This window comes from Pseudophryne corroboree, chromosome 1 (assembly GCF_028390025.1).
Source record: "Pseudophryne corroboree isolate aPseCor3 chromosome 1, aPseCor3.hap2, whole genome shotgun sequence".
NCBI classification, from domain to species: domain Eukaryota; kingdom Metazoa; phylum Chordata; class Amphibia; order Anura; family Myobatrachidae; genus Pseudophryne; species Pseudophryne corroboree.
In genome coordinates, this window is record NC_086444.1 from 988,163,699 (window position 1) to 988,185,502 (window position 21,804).

Here is a 21,804-nt window from a genome sequence, read left to right on the forward strand (position 1 = left end):
AAATCCTCGGGGCCGTGGAAAGCCCAAACGGCAACGTATCGAAATTGGTAATGACAATTCTGTACCGCAAATCTCGGGTACGCCTGATGAGGTAAATATATGGGAACATGAAGGTACGTATCCTTTATGTCCAGGGATACCATAAAATCCCCCCCTTCTAGGCTGGCGATGACCGCTCTGAGCGATTCCATCTTGAACTTGAACCTTTTCAAGTATAGGTTCAAGGATTTTAAATTTACAATGGGTCTGACCGAACCGTCCGGTTTCAGGACTACAAATAGGGTTGAGTAATACCCCCTCCCTTGTTGAAGCAGGGGAACTTTGACCACCACCTGTTGAAGACACAATTCGTGAACTGCATTTAAAACTATCTCCCTTTCTGGGGGAGAAGCTGGTAGGGCCGATTTGAAAAACCGGCGAGGAGGCACCTCTTCGAATTCCAGCTTGTAACCCTGGGTAACAATTTCTATTGCCCAGGGATCCACCTGTGAGTGAACCCAGATGTGGCTGAAAAGTCGAAGACGTGCCCCCACTGGGGCGGACTCACTCAGCGGAGCCCCAGCGTCATGCGGTGGATTTTGTAGAGGCCGGGGAGGAATTCTGCTCCTGGGAACTAGCTGTGGTTGGCAGCTTTTTTCCTCTGCCCTTACCTCTGGCAAGAAAGGACGAACCTCATACTCTCTTGTTTTTATTTGACCGAAAGGACTGCATTTGATAACGTGGGGCTTTCTTAGGCTGTGAGGGAATATAAGGCAAAAAATTTGATTTACCTGCCGTAGCTGTGGAGACCAGGTCCGAGAGACCTTCCCCAAACAATTCCTCACCCTTGTAAGGTAAAACCTCCATATGCCTCTGAGTCGGCATCACCTGTCCATTGCCGGGTCCATAGGCCTCGTCTAGCAGAAATCGACATAGCGTTGACTCTAGAACCCAGTAGGCCAATGTCTCTTTGAGCATCCCTCATATATAAGACATCATCTTTAATATGACCCAGGGTCAATAAAATGGTATCCTTACCCAGGGTATCCAATTCCGCCGATAAGGTATCTGTCCACGCTGCTACAGCGCTACAAACCCAAGCCGACGTTATCGCTGGTCTGAGTAAGGTACCAGAGTGTGTGTAAATGGACTTTAAGGTAGCCTCCTGCTTGCGATCAGCAGGATCCCTGAGGGTAGCCGTATCTTGGGATGGCAGTGCTACCTTTTTGGATAAGCGTGTTAACGCTTTGTCCACCCTTGGGGAGGATTCCATATCGTATCCTGTCCTTAGCCGGGAAAGGATACGCCATAAGAATCCTTTTGGGAATCTGCAGTTTCCTGTCTGGAGATTCCCACGCCTTTTCAAATAACTTGTTCAGCTCATGAGAAGGGGTAAAGGTTACCTCAGGTTTCTTTTCCTTATACATATGTACCCTCGTGTCAGGGACAGGGGGTTCCTCTGTGATATACAAAACATCCTTTATTGCAATAATCATATATTGAACACTTTTAGCCAATTTTGGCTGTATCTTTGCATCATCGTAGTCGACACTGGAGTCAGAATCCGTGTCGGTATTAGTGTCTACTATTTGGGATAGTGGGCGCTTTTGAGACCCCGAGGGTCCCTGCGACATAGGGGCAGGCAGGGCCTGACTCTCTGCATAATTCCTGGACTCAGCTTTGTCCAACCTTTTGTGCAATAAATTCATATTTGCACTTAAAACATTCCACATATCTACCCAGTCAGGTGTCGGTGTTGCCGACGGAGACACCACATTCATTTGCTCCACCTCCTCACTAGGAGAGCCTTCTACCTCACACATGCCGACACACGCGTACTGACACACCACACACTCAGGGAAACCTCTTATCTGAAGACAGTTCCCCCACAAGGCCCTTTGGAGAGACAGAGAGAGAGTATGCCAGCACACACCCAGCGCTAATGACCCAGGAAAAAACACACAATATGTTTACCCAGATAGTGCTGTTATAATGTATTTGCGCCAAATTATGTGCCCCCTCTTCTTTAAAACCCTCTTTCACCGTGGTAAGCAGGGGAGAGTCCGGGGAGCTTCCTCTCAGCAGTGTGCTGTGGAGAAAATGGCGCTGGTGAGTGCTGAGGAACAAGCTCGGCCCCCTCAGCGGCGGGCTTCGGTCCCGCTGAAAAATTAAAAAAACTGGCGGGGGATCTCTTTTATATACAGTGCCCAGCCTGTATATATACTTATTGCCAGATTTGGAGGTCCTTATTGCTGCCCAGGGCGCCCCCCCTGCGCCCTGCACCCTTACAGTGACTGCCGTGTGTGTGCTGTGTGGGAGCAATGGCGCACAGCGTTACCGCTGTGCGTTACCTCTATGAAGATCTGAAGTCTTCTGCCGCCTCTGAAGTCTTCTTTCTTCACATACTCACTCGGCTTCTATCTTCCGGCTCTGCGAGGAGGACGGCGGCGCGGCTCTGGGACGAACGGCGAGGGTGAGACCTGCATTCCATTCCCTCTGGAGCTAATGGTGTCCAGTAGCCTAAGAAACAGAGCCTAACATTAAAGTAGGTCTGTTTCTCTCCCCTCAGTCCCTCGATGCAGGGAGTCTGTTGCCAGCAGGCTCCCTGAAAATAAAAAACCTAACTAAAATACTTTCTTTCCAGGAAACTCAGGAGAGCTCCCTGTAATGCACCCAGTCTCCTCTGGGCACAGTAATCAACTGAGGTCTGGAGGAGGGGCATAGAGGGAGGAGCCAGTGCACACCCATATCTAAAGTTCTTTCTTAGTGCCCATGTCTCCTGCGGAGCCCGTCTGTCCCCATGGTCCTTACGGAGTCCCCAGCATCCTCTAGGACGTAAGAGAAATAGTATATTTGGTATACAGGCAGCAAGTTGACTTTCTCTATGTTGTTACCAGAATGTCGACACCTACAAATGTTGACATGTCGACATAGTAAACATGTTTATGTTAGGGATAAGTTAAAAAAGCACTGTTGACATTATGACCATGTCAAAGTTTCATCTGTGCCAACATGCTGAAAGTCAACATGGTCGAAGTGGACATAACATACCTAACTGGGATATTCCTGTGCCTTGAGCCTGACAGATATATAGTAAGATAGGTTATGTGCCTGGATACTGCCAGATATAAGGTGTGTCTCGAACCTGACAGATATAGGGTATTTTTTGAGCATGGACCATGATAGATATAGGTAGGCTTACCTTAACGTCGCTTTAATCAAGAACACGTATGATTTACACAAGTTCTGTGGCTGTATAAATTCAAGCCTCAATTTCATCTGGTTTTAAATCAGCCACAGAACATGTGAAAATAACAGATGTCCAGGATTTAAGGAATATTATGGCACTGACCGATATAAGGTATTTTTGTGCCTGGACACTAACTGATATAGAGTATTAATGGAAATTGGCGGTAATTCAGACCTGATCGTTCGCTAGCATTTTTTGCAGTGCTGCGATCAGGTCAAAACTGTGCATGCGTATGCACCGCAACGCGCAGGCGCGTTGCACGGGTACACAGCGGATCATTGCTGTGCGATGGGTTTTACGAAGAATCCATTCGCACAGCCGATCACAAGGAGAATCACAGGAAGAAGGCGTTTGTGGGTGGCAACTGACCGTTTTCAGGGAGTGGTTGGAAAAATGCAGGTGTGTCCAAGCGTTTGCAGGGCGGGTTTCTGACGTCAATTCCGACCCCGGACAGGCTGAAGTGATCGCAGCAGCCAACTCAGAAACTGCACAAAGTTTTGTTGATCGCACACTTGCACAGCTAAAATACACTCCCAGGTGGGCGGCGACTATGCGAATGCAGGACTGCAAAAAACAGCTAGCGAGTGATCAGGTCTGAATTAGCCCCATTAACCCTGTCAGATATAGATTACTACAGTCCTTTCAAACTTACAGATGTGAGTCATTTTTATGCCTGTTCCCTGCCAGACATTGGGTATTTTTGTGTTTTGACCATGACTTGTATAGGGTATTAAAAGAAATTGATCCTAACAAATATAGCTAATTAAAAGGGCGTCTCTCTGAAAGATAAAGATATAATTAATGGGCCTTCACATTGATGGTACAGTGGTCAATGTTGTGCCTAGACCCAGGCAGATATTGTTTCATAGGAGGGAATTCAATTAGCAATGAAAATGTAACAGGTTAAAAAAATGGGGTGGGGGTGGGGGTCGCCCTGTGCTTTTTACGACTTTTTAGCGTCAGTCCACTCAATTAAAGCTCATTTTTCCGTGTTAACACTGCCGACATCGCAAAAACTGTCCAGTTAATGGGTATTTTTTTTTTTTTTACAGCCTGTTGAGGTCCCAAAAAAAATCCAACAACAGCCGGAGAGACCCAGGGGATCAATTTCCCTATGGTGATTTACTGCAGCTAATTGAATTACCCCCTTTGCCTGGGATCTGAAAAATCGTTGAACCTCAACTCAATATCCCTAATGCTGTGTGATAAGTCATTAATTATACTGAAAATGAAATAAAAAGTTGCATACTTAGCCAAGTGCTTGACGAGAAGATCCAGCATTTCTCGATTTTTCTCAGGCAGTTTGTAAATTAAAAAATGAACCGCATTCACCCGAGACTCCGGACTTCCACTTTCTGTTGGCGAGAACATGAGCATCCAGTTACACTTTACTACCCATCAAGGGGTAGAATTTCTATCAAGATTTATTTATCTCTCTATCTAGCCTTAGAAACACAGAAACATAGAATTTAACGGCAGATAAAAAATCACCTGGTCCATCTAGTCTGCTCCTTTTTTATCCTTTAGGCAAGTCTTCTAATTATTTAAAAACGTGACCAATTATGTTCTGTGATAGGGTATAAACTTTGGTGGTAAAGTAAATGAGAAATTAACACTAAAGAACAGAAACTTTCATCTAAAAAGTTACGCGTATGATCAGTATAATTCCTTCACTCACTAACATAATATTTAGGATATTTGAGGTCATAGTGCCTTTTATTCTGTCTCTCACATGCATTTATCTTTTTTATTCTGATATATTTGACAAAAATTCAGAGACAGAATATTAAAAGTAAACTAGCACTGGGCTGTAACCTGTATGACGCTAAAAACACTGGTATTCAAGCAGTCTATTGAGACCTGCACAACACAAGAGGTGAAAGAGGAAGCACGTACTGGTTCAGACATCACTCATTATTCTGGGCACATCACCTCTCTTTTTCATTCTGCTGAAATCTATCCAGGTCAATAAGCAACATAATTTGATTATTAAAATGCCCAAAGGTACCAGGGATTTGTTTAAAATGAAAAACATTTATTACCCAGACATTCACATATAAATTTCACATTAAAATAACACAATTTTTGGGCACTTTTATAAGACATATAAAACAAGATACGGTATCTTTGGTAGCAAGTGGCCCAGTGTTTAAGCCGCTTATCAATTAGGAATAGAGGCGCTTATAAGCAGGACCACTGCATGTCCCACATCTCATCTCAGAGTCCTATGCCCAATAGTGTCCCAGCTGCACAAACTTGGGCCACTTTTAGTGGCTACTATACCTAGTAGGCTTTCAGGGGTTTATTCAGAGATTAGAGTGAAAAAAAGCAGGTACAGGTAACTGTGCACCTGGACAAACCATGTTTCAATGCAAGGGGAGCACACATATGTATTGGTTTTGCATGCAGGATTAACACTGGCTGCTTTTGAATGTAGCACACAAATGCTGGATAGCTTTATTTTTACACTGCAGTTGTCCTTTCAGTTTGGACAACTAAAGATATTAATGAACGAGAAATTGTTCATATTGTTCAGTGTGTAGGCACCAACGATGCACGATGCGCAGCCCCGCACTTGTTCATCATTGGTGCCGGGTTGCTTATGCATGCAGGCCAATATGGACAATCTCGTCCATATTAGCATGCCCTGCTAACGGGGGGAGTGAAGAAACTTCACTCCTCAAATCACCGGTTCGCCTAATGTATAGGGCCCTTAAATCTCTTTGCCCATTACTAATCTCCCCACCTGCAGTGCAACATGTTATTGTCAAGGCGACACATTACTTACTTGCTTTGCTCCTAACTCAAAATGAGCCTTGCAGTCCTCATACGTCTTGCATAAATACGCCACGTAGTGGGAGATGCCTGCGTGAATGAGCGACCTGTCCGATGCAGCTCCATTAGCATCAGATGTCGCTGCGGAACCCTTGTGGCGCCATATAAATGAAGGATAATAATAATAATAAGAATTTACTCACCGGTAATTCTGTTTCTCGTAGTCCGTAGTGGATGCTGGGAACTCCGTAAGGACCATGGGGAATAGCGGGCTCCGAAGGAGGCTGGGCACTCTAGAAAGATCTTAGACTACCTGGTGTGCACTGGCTCCTCCCACTATGACCCTCCTCCAAGCCTCAGTTAGGTACTGTGCCCGGACGAGCGTACACAATAAGGAAGGATTTTGAATCCCGGGTAAGACTCATACCAGCCACACCAATCACACCGAACAACTCGTGATATGAAACCCAGTTAACAGTATGAAACGATAGAGCCTCTCAACAGACGGCTCAACAATAACCCGATTTAGTTAACAATAACTATGTACAAGTATTGCAGATAGACCGCACTTGGGATGGGCGCCCAGCATCCACTACGGACTACGAGAAACAGAATTACCGGTGAGTAAATTCTTATTTTCTCTAACGTCCTAGTGGATGCTGGGAACTCCGTAAGGACCATGGGGATTATACCAAAGCTCCCAAACGGGCGGGAGAGTGCGGATGACTCTGCAGCACCGAATGAGAGAACTCCAGGTCCTCCTCAGCCAGGGTATCAAATTTATAGAATTTTGCAAACGTGTTTGCCCCTGACCAAGTAGCTGCTCGGCAAAGTTGTAAAGCCGAGACCCCTCGGGCAGCCGCCCAAGATGAGCCCACCTTCCTTGTGGAATGGGCATTGACAGATTTAGGCTGTGGCAGGCCTGCCACAGTATGTGCAAGCTGAATTGTACTACAAATCCAACGAGCAATAGTCTGCTTAGAAGCAGGAGCACCCAGCTTGTTGGGTGCATATAGGATAAACAGCGAGTCAGATTTTCTGACTCCAGCCGTCCTGGAAACATATATTTGCAGGGCCCTGACAACGTCTAGCAACTTGGAGTCCTCCAAATCCTTAGTAGCCGCAGGCACCACAATAGGCTGGTTCAGGTGAAACGCTGACACCACCTTAGGGAGAAACTGGGGACGAGTCCTCAATTCTGCCCTATCCATATGAAAAATCAGATAAGGGCTTTTACATGATAAAGCCGCCAATTCTGACACTCGCCTGGCTGATGCCAAGGCCAATAACATGACCACTTTCCACGTGAGATATTTCAGATCCACGGTTTTTAGTGGCTCAAACCAATGTGATTTCAAGAAATTCAACATCACGTTGAGATCCCACGGTGCCACAGGAGGCACAAATGGGGGCTGAATATGCAGCACTCCTTTCACAAATGTCTGAACTTCAGGTACTGAAGCTAGTTCCTTTTGAAAGAAAATCGACAGAGCCGAGATCTGTACTTTAATGGAGCCTAGTTTTAGGCCCATATTCACTCCTGCTTGCAGGAAATGTAGAAATCGACCCAGTTGAAATTCCTCTGTTGGGGCCTTTTTGGCCTCGCACCATGCAACATATTTCCGCCATATGCGGTGATAATGTTTTGCCGTAACATCTTTCCTGGCTTTAATAAGCGTAGGAATGACTTCCTCCGGAATGCCCTTTTCCTTCAGGATCCGGCGTTCAACCGCCATGCCGTCAAACGCAGCCGCGGTAAGTCTTGGAACAGGCAGGGGCCCTGCTGTAGCAGGTCCTGTCTGAGCGGCAGGGACCAAGGGTCCTCTGAGATCATCTCTTGAAGTTCCGGGTACCACGCTCTTCTTGGCCAATCCGGAACCACGAGAATTGTGTTTACTCCTCGCTTTCTTATTATTCTCAGTACCTTTGGTATGAGAGGTAGAGGAGGGAACACATATACTGACCGGTACACCCACGGTGTCACTAGGGCGTCCACCGCTATCGCCTGAGGGTCTCTTGACCTGGCGCAATACTTCTCTAGTTTTTTGTTTATGCGGGACGCCATCATGTCCACCTGTGGACGACCCCATTGATTTACAATCATTTTGAAGACTTCTGGATGAAGTCCCCACTCTCCCGGGTGGAGGTCGTGCCTGCTGAGAAAGTCTGCTTCCCAGTTGTCCACTCCCGGGATGAACACTGCTGACAGTGCTAGTACATGATTCTCCGCCCATCGGAGAATTTTTGTGGCTTCTGCCATCGCTGTCCTGCTTCTTGTGCCGCCTTGTCGATTCACATGGGCGACTGCCGTGATGTTGTCTGACTGGATCAGCACCGGCTGGTGTAGAAGCAGGGATTTTGCTTGACTTAGGGCATTGTAAATGGCCCTTAGTTCCAGAATATTTATGTGAAGGGCAGTCTCCTGACCTGACCATAGTCCCTGGAAATTTCTTCCCTTTGTGACTGCCCCCCAGCCCCGTAGGCTGGCATCCGTGGTCACCAGGACCCAGTCCTGTATGCCGAATCTGCGGCCCTCCAGAAGATGAGCACTGTTCAGCCACCACAGAAGAGACACCCTGGTTCGTGGAGACAGGGTTATTAAACGATGCATCTGAAGATGCGATCCGGACCACTTGTCCAACAGGTTCCACTGAAAGATTCTGGCATGGAACCTGCCGAATGGAATTGCTTCGTAAGAAGCTACCATCTTTCCCAGGACCCGCGTGCAGTGATGCACCGATACCTGTTTTGGTTTTAGGAGGTCTCTGACTAGAGAAGACAACTCCCTGGCTTTCTCCTCCGGGAGAAACACTTTTTTCTGGGCCGTGTCCAGAATCATTCCCAGGAACATTAGACGTGTCGTGGGGACCAGCTGTGACTTTGGGATATTCAGAATCCAACCGTGCTGGCTCAGCACTTCCTGAGATAGTGCTACTCCCACTAACAACTGTTCCTTGGATCGTGCCTTTATTAGGAGATCGTCCAAGTATGGGATAATTAAAACTCCCTTTTTTCGAAGGAGTATCATCATTTCCGCCCTAACCTTGGTAAATACCCTCGGTGCCGTGGAGAGTCCAAACGGCAGCGTCTGGAATTGGTAATGGCAATCCTGTACCACAAATCTGAGGTACTCCTGGTGAGAATTGTAAATGGGGACATGCAGGTAAGCATCCTTGATGTCCAGGGATACCATGTAATCCCCCTCGTCCAGGCTTGCAATAACCGCCCTGAGCGATTCCATCTTGAACTTGAATTTTTTTATGTATGTGTTCAAGGACTTCAAATTTAGAATGGGTCTCACCGAACCGTCCGGTTTCGGTACCACAAATAGTGTGGAATAGTAACCCCGGCCTTGTTGAAGTAAGGGTACCTTGATTATCACCTGCTGGGAATACAGCTTGTGAATTGCCGCTAGCACTGCCTCCCTGTCTGAGGGAGCAATCGGCAAGGCGGATTTTAGGAAACGGCGGGGTGGAATCGCCTCGAATTCCAGCCTGTATCCCTGAGATACTATTTGAAGGATCCAGGGATCTACCTGTGAGCGAACCCACTGATCGCTGAAATTCCTGAGGCGGGCCCCCACCGTACCTGGCTCCGCTTGTGAAGCCCCACCGTCATGCGGCGGACTTGGAAGAGGAAGCGGGGGAGGACTTTTGTTCCTGGGAACCTGCTGTTTGCTGCAGCCTTTTTCCCCTGCCTCTGCCTCTAGACAGAAAAGACCCTCCTTTTCCCCGCTTATTTTTCTGGGATCGAAAGGACTGAACCTGATAAAATGGCGCCTTCTTAGGCTGTGAGGGGACATGGGGTAAAAATGCTGACTTCCCAGACGTTGCTGTGGAAACTAGGTCGGAGAGACCATCCCCAAATAATTCCTCCCCTTTATAAGGCAAAACTTCCATGTGCCTTTTGGAATCTGCATCTCCAGTCCACTGGCGAGTCCATAAGCATCTCCTAGCAGAGATAGATAGTGCACTTACTTTAGATGCCAGCCGGCAGATTTCCCTCTGTGCATCTCTCATGTATAAGACTGAGTCTTTGATATGGTCAATTGTTAACAGGATCGTGTCTCTGTCTAGTGTGTCAATATTTTCTGACAGGTTATCTGACCATGCAGCGGCAGCACTGCACATCCAAGCTGACGCAATTGCTGGTCTGAGTATAATGCCTGAGTGTGTATATACAGACTTCAGGATCGCCTCCTGCCTTCTATCAGCAGGTTCCTTAAGGGCGGCCGTATCCTGGGACGGTAGTGCCACCTTTTTTGACAAACGTGTGAGCGCTTTATCCACCCTCGGGGGTGTTTCCCAACGTAACCTATCCTCTGGCGGGAAAGGGAACGCCATTAGTAATTTCTTAGGAATCACCAATTTCTTATCAGGGGAAGCCCACGCTTCTTCACACACTTCATTTAATTCATCTGACGGGGGAAAAACTACAGGTAGTTTTTTCTCCCCAAACATAATACCCTTTTTTGTGGTACCTGGATGTAAATCAGAAATATTTAACACCTCTTTCATTGCCTCAATCATGCAGCGAATGGCCTTAACGGGCATTAAATTTGACTCATCGTCGTCGACACTGGCGTCAGTATCCGTGTCGACATCTACTTGTGCCACCTGAGATAACGGGCGTTTTAGAGCCCCTGATGACTTTTGAGACCCTTGGACCGGCACGAGCTGAAGACTCGGCTGTCCCACAGTCGGCATGTCGTCAAATTTTTTATGTAAGGAGTCTATACGTGCACTCATTTCTTGCCATAATACCATCCACTCCGGTGTCTGCCCCGCAGGGGGTGACATCTCTGCTAAAGGCATCTGCTCCCCCTCCACATCATTATCCTCCTCAAACATGTCGACACAGCCGTACCGACACACTCCACACACACAGGGAATGCTCAAATAGAGGACAGGACCCACAAAAGCCCTTTGGGGGGACAGAGTAAGAGTATGCCAGCACACACCAGAGCGCTATATATATACAGGGACTAACTGAGTTATGTCCCTAATAGCTGCTTATACTGTATACAGTGCCAATTTAGTGCCCCCCCTCTCTTTTTCCCTCTTACTGTATTGTAGAAATGCAGGGAAGAGCCAGGGAGCTTCCTTCCAGCCGAGCTGTGAGGGAAAAATGGCGCCAGTGTGCTGAGGAGATAGGCTCCGCCCCTTTTTCGCGGCCTATTCTCCCGCTTATTTTGGGATTCTGGCAGGGGTATTTACCTCATATATAGCCCCAGGGGCTATATATTGAGGTATTTTAGCCAGCCAAGGTGTTTTTATTGCTGCCTCAGAGCGCCCCCCCCCAGCGCTCTGCACCCTCAGTGACCGGAGTGTGAAGTGTGTATGAGGAGCAATGGCGCACAGCTGCAGTGCTGTGCGCTACCTTGGTGAAGACAGGATGTCTTCATGCCGCCGATTTTCCGGACCATCTTCCTGCTTCTGGCTCTGTAAGGGGGACGGCGGCGCGGCTCCGGGACCGAACATCAAGGCTGGGCCTGCGGTCGATCCCTCTGGAGCTAATGGTGTCCAGTAGCCTAAGAAGCCCAATCCGGCTGCAAGCAGGCGAGTTCGCTTCTTCTCCCCTTAGTCCCTCGCTGCAGTGAGCCTGTTGCCAGCAGGTCTCACTGAAAAAAAAAAAAAATTCTAAGACTATAACTTTCTAAGAGCTCAGGAGAGCCCCTAGTGTGCATCCAACCTCGGCCGGGCACGAAATCTAACTGAGGCTTGGAGGAGGGTCATAGTGGGAGGAGCCAGTGCACACCAGGTAGTCTAAGATCTTTCTAGAGTGCCCAGCCTCCTTCGGAGCCCGCTATTCCCCATGGTCCTTACGGAGTTCCCAGCATCCACTAGGACGTTAGAGAAAATGTCTTTTTGTGCTGTTTAAGGTGCAGGGAGGCTATGGGGTATATTCAATTAAAGTCGAAAGCTGCCGTCTGTCGAAAAGACGGCAGTTTTCGACTTTTTAAGGGCGACTCGGGATTCGACCTATTCAATATATCCCCAAATTTTTCAACAAGTCGATGAATTCGGCTTGTCGAAAAGCAGGTGGATCGGCGGAATAGCTGCCAATCCATGTGCTTGTGTCGAAAACGGGGCCAAAGCAGACAGGTTTTGGCCCCCTTTTCGACCATCTCAGTCCGACATAAAAAAATGTCGGACTGAGATGAGGGATTAGAGCAGGAGAGGGGGGGGAGAGCAGCAGGGAGACGGGGGACAGCAGCGGGCATATAGAGGAGAGCAGCGCTACAGTAGCGCTGCAGCAGGATGTCACACAGCCGCGCCGCTCACGGCAGCTTCCACCTGGCTCCAGCAAGTGAGGTCACGCTTGCTGGAGACGGGTGGACACTGCCGTAAAGTCGGGCGGCTGTGTGACATCCTCCTGCAGTGCTGCTGTTAGCGCTGATCTCCTCCTTCTGCCGGTGGCTGTCCCCGCTGGTCTCCCCATGGCTCCCCCTCCCCCCCTCTCCTCCTCTGGGTCCCTCATCTCAATTCGACTTGAAAAAGTCGAATTGAGATGAGATTTGAATAGGGGTTGTCGGATCCATTCCGACAAATGCATGTCGGAATGGGTCCGACGCTAATTGAATATACCCCTAGATGTAGGTGGACACAACGGAACCTCCCTATATTGTAGTTAGTGCAGAGCTGACCAACCATTCTGGTAAATATTGCAGAGAAGACAACCTTCAACTATGACTAGAACAGAGAACACCACCCGATTTGATGGCTAGTGGAGTGTAGTCCTCTCAACCGTGTGGCTACCATGTAACAGACATTCCAATTTCATGGCTAGCACAGAGCACATCCAAGTCCCCATTGTAATGTACTCCTAGTCACCTTATTTACTTGCATACTGGTTGCTAAGGGGAAGAAGCAGCCAGCAGCTCTCATTGACGCCTAATAGATTACTCCTGGTACGTCAATTTATTAATTGGGTTATAAAGCACCTTGTTTAAGCAGAGATGACAACAACAAAGCCTTTCCTGAATCCTGCACATTGGCTTGGATCCATTTTAGCTAATGTAGATCTACATGTTTCAGGTCAATTATTTGTGATCTTGCAAGCAAATTCTCTCTTAGTCATATGCAGATGGTCACAATTTACGCATCTGCTTTGATCGGTGAGCAGAAAAATACCGAAACACACAAATCAAATATACTTGTTATTTAATGCCATCTCAACTGTCTTTCATTAAAGTTTCTAATTGAGCAGGGAAAAAGCGCTTCCAGCTGCCACATTACACAACACTCATACCAAGAGGAAAGAGGATTTTGGTCGCCACTAGTTTCTTAGCAAAGTAAATTACAGCCTCACGGGTTGGGAGAAGAGTCTTTTGATGGAAGTGTTTAATTTAAGCCAAAGGTTTCACATTCCTCTCATCTGTCTACAGAATAAATCCGAATGGTCTCTAGCAACTAGAAAGCTCACACACAATATTGTGGAGAGCCATACTTTTCTTCTTGTCATCTTCTCATGCACAGTACATACCAGCAACATCCTGTTTAAGTTGCCTCAATATTTTCCCCATATTTGTACACAATACATCAGGTCATCCTATACAGTAGTCTGATGGAGGCATAATTTTTTATCAATGATATCCTCAACCTTTCCAATACACAATTTAAAGCTCATTTCCTTAAAAAAAAAAAAAAATCTTTGTTACATAGTAACAGTTTTTGAGGTTGAAAAAAGACAATTTGTCCATCCAGTTCAACCTATTTGTGGTCTCCTATACTGTATTATTTTTACGACTAATTTTATCTGTTGTGAATGTTGGCCGTTATATGTTTATTCCTCTTTTTTTTTTTTTTTACAATAATGCGTGATCTACCCACCATAACCCTGTATATCCTTATCAATTAGGAATTATCTAGCCCATTCTTAAAAGTATTGAAAGAGTCCGCCACTACTACTCTCTCAGGCAGGGAATTCCAAACACGTATTGTCCTTACTGTGAAGAAACCTTTTCACTTCTGTGTGCAAAATCTCCTCTCCTCTAACCTAAGCGGATGTCCACGTGTCCTCTGTGTCAATCTTATCTAAAACAGATCCTCCGCAAGCTCTGCATATTGTCCCCTTATATATTTGTAAATGTTAATCATGTCCCCTCTTAGGCTCCTCTTTTCCAGTGTAAACATGCCTAGCCTAGCAAGCCTTTCCTCGTATTTCAGCGTCTCCATCCCCTTAATCAGTTTGGTCGCCCACCTCTGAACCTTTTCTAGTTCCAGGAGATCCTATTTGTAGTACGTTGCCCAAAATTGTGCACAGTATTCAAGATGGGGCATCACTAGGCATTTATATAATGGGAGTATAACACTCTCATCCCTTGCATCAATTCCCCACTTTATGCATGCTAATACCTTGTTTTCCTTCTTTGCTGCAATCCTACTTTGGGTACTGCTGCTAAATTTGTTATCTATGTGAACACCTAAGTCTTTTTCCAGTACAGAATCCCCTAGTTTTACCCCATTTAGTATGTAGGTGGTATTTTTTTTCCTTGCTCCCAAAGTGCATTACTTTACACCTGTCTGTATTGAACCTCACTCTCCATTTAGCTGCCCATCCATCCAGTTTAAAAAATCGTTCTGAAGAGACTCAGCATCCCCCACCGAATTTATAACCTTACACAGTTTGGTATCCTCTGCAAAAATTGACACCATGCTCTCTAGACCTACTACTTGATTATTTATGAAAATATTAAACAATAGTGGTCCAAGTACAGACCCTTGTGGCACACCACTTGGTACTTCAGTCCAATTTGAAAAAGTTTACCACAACTCGCTGCTCCCTATTATATAACCAATTCCTAACCCAAGTGCATATTGTGCTCCCTAGCCCCTGTAACTTGTAGATAAGTCTCATGTGCGGCACTGTGTCGAAAGCTATGTCGATAGTAAAGTCTAAAAAGATTACATCTACCTCCCTACCCTGATCTAGGTTTGTGCTAACGGTTTCATAAAAGCCTAGTAAGTTTGTTTGACATGATCTATCCTTCACAATTTCATGTTGGTTCCTATTAATAACTTTATTGGCTTCAAGGAAGTTCTGCATACTATCCCTTAAAATACCTTCCAGTACTTTCCCCACTATAGATGTAAGACTAACTGGTCTATAGTTACCTGCTTCAGATTTACTTCCCCTTTTGAATATCGGCACTACTTACGCTATACGCCAGTCTTTGGGAACCATGACTGATGTAAGTGGGTCATTGAAGATCAAAAATAGGATTTTAATTACCTACTGGTAAATCCTTTTCTCGTAGTCCGTAGAGGATACTGGGATCCATTTAGTACTATGGGGTGAAGACTGGTCCACTAGGAGCCTTAATCACTTTAAGAATTTGATAGTGTGCGCTGACTCCTCCTTCTATGCCCCTCCTACCAGACTCAGTCTAGGAACTGTGTCGGAGGAGAAGGACATACCTTAAGAGAAGGATTTAAAAAACAGTGGTGACATTCGTACCAGCACACACAAAACAAGAGGAAAGCCATGCTAACCAAACTTGATGAGGAACAGCAACAGCTGAACCAACAACAGTACTTAACAAGTAACAGTGCAGGAAAACATGAAGCACTGGGTGGGCACCCAGTATAATCTACAGACTACGAGAAAAGGATTTACCGGTAGTGTAATTAAAATCCTATTTTCTCTTACATCCTAGAAGGTACTGGGGTCCATTTAGTACCACGGGGATGTACCAAAGCTCCCAAACCGGGTGGGAGAGTGCTGAGGTTCCTGCTGAACTGATTGACCAAACTAAATGTCCTCAGAGGCCAACTTAGCAAACGTGTAGAATTTAGCAAACATGTTCAAACCTGACCAAGTAGCAGCCAGGCAGAGCTATAAAGCTGAGACACCCTGGGCAGCCACCCAGGAAGAACCCACGACCTAGTAGAGTGGGCCTGAACAGATTTTGGAACCGGCAAACCTGCCGTAGAATAAGCATGCTGGATAGTAAGCCTGATCCAGCGAGCAATAGACAACTTTGAAGCAGGACACCCGTTTTCTGGAACGAGCTGTCCGCTTCACGTACAGCTCGTCACAGCCCTCACAACATCCAAGGACTTTGAAGTAGCAGAGGTGTCCGTAACCACCGGAACCACAATCGGTTGGTTGATATGAAACACAGACACCACCTTAGGAAGAAATTGCTGACGAGTTCTGAGTTCAGCTCTGTCTTCATGAAAAATCAACTAGGGGCTTTTGTGAGACAATGCCCCCAGTTCCGACACAGGCCTTGTTGAAGCTACAGCCAACAGTGTGACGGTTTTCCATGTAAGAAACTTCACATCAACCTCCTGTAAAGTCTCAAACCATTTTGATTGTAGAAACTGCAACACCACGTTGAGATCCCAAGGTGCCGTGGGAGGCACAAAGGAAGGTTGGATGTGCAGAACACCCCTTCAAGAACGTCTGAACCTCCGGGAGGGAAGCCAATGTTTCTGGAAGAAAATGGACAAGGTCGAAATATGGACTTTTATGGAGCCCATACGTAGGCCCACATCCACCCCTGATTGCAGAAAGAGGAGAAACGTCCCAGTTGAAATACCACCTAAGGAAATTCCCTGTTTTCACACCAAGAGACGTATTTTTTTAAATACGGTCGTAATGTTTAGATGTTACCTCCTTTCTGGCTTGGATCAAAGTTGGAATAAACCTATACGGGATCCCTTTCCGGGCTAAAATTTGACGCTCACCTTCCATGCCATCAAATGTAGCTGTGGTAAGTCTTGATAGACGAACGGCCCTTGTTGCAGAAGATCCTCGCGAACAGGTAGAGGCCACGGGTCCTCTAAGAGTACCTCCAGTAGATCCGCGTACCAGGCCCTTCTTGGCCAGTCCGGAGCAATGAGTATTGCTTGAATCTTTTCTCTTTTTATTCTTTTGAGAATACTTGGGATCAATGGAAGAAGTAGAAACACGTACACCATCTGCTAAACCCATGGAGTCACCAGAGGGTCCACCACCACAGCCTGTGGGTCTCTTGACCTGGAACAATACCGCTTGAGCTTCTTGTAGGAACCCCCCACGGACGTTTCAAGCACCCGAACACCTCTGGGTGATGGCCGCACTCTCTTGGGTGGAGGTCGTGTCTGCTAAGAAAGTCTGCTTCCAAGTTGTCCACTCCCGGAATGAAGATTGCCGACAACTCCACAGCGTGTCTTTCTGCCCAGAGGAGCATCCTTGTTACCTCTGACATTGCAGCTCAGCTCTTCGTTCCGCCCTGCCGGTTTATGTATGTCCGACTGAATCTGAATGGGTTGATCTTGAAGAAGATGTGATGCCTGTAGAAGGGCGCTGTATATGGCCCTTAGTTTCAGAATGTTGATTGGGAGAATGGTTTCCTGAGACCATTTTCCTTGAAACTGTTCCCCTTGGGTGACTGATCCCCAACCTCTGAGGCTTGCGTCTGTGGTTAGCAGAATCCAATTTTGAATCCCAAACCTTCGGCCCTCTGTCAGGTGAGAAGTCTGAAGCCACCTCAGAAGAGAAATCATGGCTCTTGGCGACAAACGTATCTTCTGGTGCATGTGGAGATGCGATCAGGACCATTTGTCCAACAGATCCAGCTGGAAGGGCGTGAAACCTTCCGTACTGCAGTGCCTCGTAAGCGGCTACCATCTTCCCCAGAAGGTGAATGCATAGATGCACTGATATCCGGCTTGGTTTCAAGAACATCCAGCTCCATCGACTGGATTACCAAAGCCTTTTCCAATGGAAGGAATACCTTCTGTGCTTCCGTATCTAGTATCATCCCCAGGATCGGAAGCCTCCGTGTTGGTTCCAGGTGAGATTTTGGTAGGTTCAGAATCCACCCGTGATCCCGGAGTAGACGAGTTGAGAGGGCAATGTTGTCCAACATCTCTCCCTGGATGGTGCCTTTATCAGCAGATCGTCCGGGTATGGAATGATGCTCACTCCCCATTTGCGAAGGAGAAACATCATCTCTGGCATTACCTTGGTGAACACCCTCGGTGACGTGGAGAGGCCAAATGGCAGGGCCTGGAACCTGTAGTGACAGTCCTGTAATGCAAACCTAAGATAAGCCTGATGAGGTGGCCAGATTGGAATATGAAGGTACGCATCCTTGATATCCAGAGACACCTCCTCCAGACCTGAGATAACCGCTTTCAGAGACTCCATCTTGAATTTGAACACCCATAAGTACGGGTTCAGCGACTTGAGGTTTAAAATGGGTCTTACCAAACCGTCCGGCTTCGGTACCACAAACAGGTTGGAATAATAACCTTTGTTGCGCAGATGAGGAGGAACTGGAACAATGACCTGAGTCTGTACCAGTTTTTGAATTGCTTCCTGTAAAGTCATACTTGCTTCCTGAGAAGCTGGTAAGCCTGATTTTAAGAATCTGTGAGGTGGGAGTTACTGAAACTCCAGTCTGTACCCCTGGGTGATAAGATCTTTGACCAAGGGATCCTGGCATGATGTAGCCCATATATGTGACTGAAATCTATTAATCGGGCTCCCGCCTGCCTGTCTTCCAGGCAGTGCGGCCCACCACCATGCTGAAGGCTTTGAGGAAACAGAACCTGAGTTCTGTTCCTGTGAACCTGCAGTTGCTGGTTTTCTGGGTTTACCTATATTGCCTCTGGAGGCTGTAGAAGAACCTCTGGTTTTATTTTTAAATTTGGCTGTCTGAAAGGACTGCAAAGTTCGAGCCGAGTAGGTCTTCCTAAACGGGGGGGGGGGGGGGGCTGCGGTAGGAAGATATGTAGACTTAACCGCCGTAGCCTTGGATATCCACGTATCCAGTTCATCTCCATATAGGGCCTCACCTGTGAATGGTAGGCTTTCCACGCCCTTCCTGGAATCCGCAGTCCACTGGCATAGCCATAAGCCCCTGCGTGCTGACACTGCCATGGCAGTGGTGCATGCGTTGAGCAAGCCTATTTCTTTTATGACCTCCACCGTAAAATTTGCAGAGTCCTGTATATGTTGTTGGAGTAAAACTACCTCCCCTCTGGATAAGGAATCTAATCCCTCAATTAGGTTACCTGACCATTTTGCAATGGCCCTAGTGAGCCATCCACAAGCAATAGTGGGTCTTTGGGCCACCCCAGCAGCTGTATATACAGATTTGAGAGTGGTCTCAATCTTGCGGTCAGCCGTGTCCTTTAAGGAGGCTGCCCCAGGGACAGGTAAGATTATCTTACGTGATAACCTAGACACTGAAGCATCAACAATCGGTGGATTTTCCCATTTCTTCCTATCATCCTGAGGAAAAGGGAAGGATGTGAGTAACCTTTTAGGGATCTGAAATTTCTTCTCAGGATTAATCCAAGTCTCTTCAAATAGGGAATTCAACTCTTTTGACACAGGAAAAGTAGCAGAGGATTTCTTTTTTACATTAAAATAAGATTCCTCATCCTCCTTTGTCACCTTATCAGAAATGTGCAGGACGTACCTAATAGCTTCTATCAGGGCCTGTATTCTTTGTGACAGAGCAGCATCCCCCCCTCCTGAGTCCACCTCACCCTCCTCCGCATCTGATACGTTATCATCAGTGTCAGCCCACAGGATCTGGGCCAGTGTACACTTTTGCGGACAAATGGTAGGGGTCTGAGACGCCGGTATGGGAACTGAATCTCTATTCATCAGGTCATCCACAAACTGCCTTAAGTATTGCATCTCTCTTTCATTATGGGATAATTTATTCAAAATATTTGAGATCATCCCTTTAAGGGAATCCAACCATGCTGGTTCGAACCCACTAGTCTGAGAATGTGTACTATCCTGAGTACACTGTAGTGATCCCCCTGAGGAAGAAAGACAATCTGCCGTGCATAAAATACACACTCTTTGCCTGACAGTGTAAATGTGAAGCGCACGCGCACATACACACACACGAAAGGTTAAAACACAGTTAACCCACACAGTGCCCTTACAGGGAGACACAGAGTATATATGAGCCAGCCACACCGCGCCCTTAGTGCTAATGCCAAGCTTAGCTGGGTCGCAGACCAAGTACCCTGATAGGGACTTAGTACTCTAATAAGGCTCCCCCCCTTACTATGACCCCCTGGTACCTCTGAGGTAAGCTGGAGTCCTTCTGGAGAAGCTGCGCTTCCCTGCCAGTCTGTTTGTGTAGAATTGCAGAGGGAAAATGGCGCTGGTGAGCCGCTGGAGCCGCTCATAGTGAAGCCCCGTCCCCTTAATGGCGTGCAGTATTCCCGGTTTTATTTTAAACTGGATGAGGTGTTTTAGATGCCTAAACAGTGGGACATAGCCCCTGTAAGCATATTTGCCAGTATGGGTACTGTATAGGATGACTCAGCTCACCCCTCATAGTGGTGCAGCCTGCGCTGATCTGAGCCTGGAGATGCAGCCTGCTCCTCAGCGCTGCGCTCCGCACCCTCATGCCGCCATAATAGCCGGCGACCCACTAACCGGGACGCTGGCATAACACTCACCACTCTTCTTTCTTCTGGCTCAGTTAGTTCAGAATGTACAGAAAATACCAAATGCTTCAATAAAGGCAATAATGGGACGTAACCTTGTAAGCACTATTAAAACTGAAAACATCAGAAATAACAAAAACAATTTAGAAATAAATACAGGTTCCAAAACGGTTAACAGAGCAGGGAGTAAGAAATTAAGGGAAGGAGGAAAGAGAAATAAAGGTAATTAAGAAAGGATAGAGGAAGAGGACAGAGAAATTGGAGGGTCTTCCAGCAGAAACAGCATCTCAAATCATGCAGTGCTCCTGAAACAGGAGTGAATTTCTTTATAAACCATGGGAGGTAAATAGTCTATGAAACTCTCCCAATGTTCAAACAATCTTTTGATACAGAGTCGTTTATGGAGAGAGGCCTGCACTCTGTCCATTCGAAAGACAATGTCAAGTTTTGAGAGGAGGCCCATCGCGGAATGTAAAGTTTTGAGAGGAGGCCCATCGCGGGGGATGTTCCTGAATCCAAGAGTACAAAATACTTTTCCAACTACTGTGGATACTACCAGGAGTAAGTGCTTTCCACCTCTAGGAACCCGAAGGTCAGGGTCCACCACTCCTATGACTGTCCAATCTGGAGGCAATGGTGCATAATTAAGTAAATGTTTGGAAGTAAAGTGTTGTACCTGTCTTTGTTTATATTTTAATATGTATTTTGAATTAAGTAGTACCTTGCGTACCAGCATGGAATGTATGAGGCTGAAAGGGAAACTGAAAAGTAGTGAGACCCTTTTGGTTTCTGGTACCAGTACTATTACACTGACATTTTAATGTTGTATGCGGAATTATATAAATGATAATGCACTATTTGGAGCTTCCTTCTCAATTGAAATAACATTATAAAGAACACATCCAAAGGAGGACCACCACAATAGGCCGGATGTAATGGAGTCCAAGATCACTGGAGGTGAGTGATGCCGGACGATCTCAGATGTTTTTAAAGGGGAAATCACTTACAAGGCATGGTTTTGCCTTGTAAGTGTTTGCCACTTTAGAAGAAGTTCGAGATCGGCCGGCATCCCGCACCTCTGGCAATCGCGGACTCCTTTATATCCAGCCGTATATATATGAATGAGATAAGTATACTGGCACAACACATATATGGTGAGTAGAGCACTGTGGAAGATAGTGAAACATACTGTACGTTCTACATGTGTTTTTAATATTTTGGAAGCGACATCATATAAACATATCTGAATGAGGAGCAGAAGAATTTATGATTTCAATATGCACACTGGCAAAACACATAATGGGGGTAGTATACTGTGGGAGACATCACTAGTAAATTCTAAATTCTACACACATGGTTCTCTCTCTTTCCCTTTTGAGGAAGACA

At 46.5% G+C, this 21,804-nt stretch overlaps 1 protein-coding gene and 1 long non-coding RNA gene across 5 annotated transcripts in view; one reads left to right on the plus strand and one right to left on the minus strand.

The window, feature by feature from the left end:
• LOC134921258 (uncharacterized) overlaps positions 1-4,560 on the plus strand; it is a 95,979-nt gene extending 91,419 nt beyond the window's left edge. Inside the window, exon 2 of the long non-coding RNA XR_010177474.1 lies at positions 4,282-4,560. This is a non-coding gene — a long non-coding RNA (uncharacterized LOC134921258). The remainder of the gene's footprint in view (positions 1-4,281) is intronic.
• ARHGAP10 (Rho GTPase activating protein 10) overlaps positions 1-21,804 on the minus strand; it is a 614,077-nt gene that overhangs the window by 203,444 nt on the left and 388,829 nt on the right. For all 4 annotated transcript variants that reach the window (XM_063920579.1, XM_063920578.1, XM_063920581.1 and 1 more), the window contains exon 17: positions 4,479-4,584. In XM_063920579.1, the coding sequence (XP_063776649.1) occupies positions 4,479-4,584 (106 nt within the window). The remainder of the gene's footprint in view (positions 1-4,478; positions 4,585-21,804) is intronic.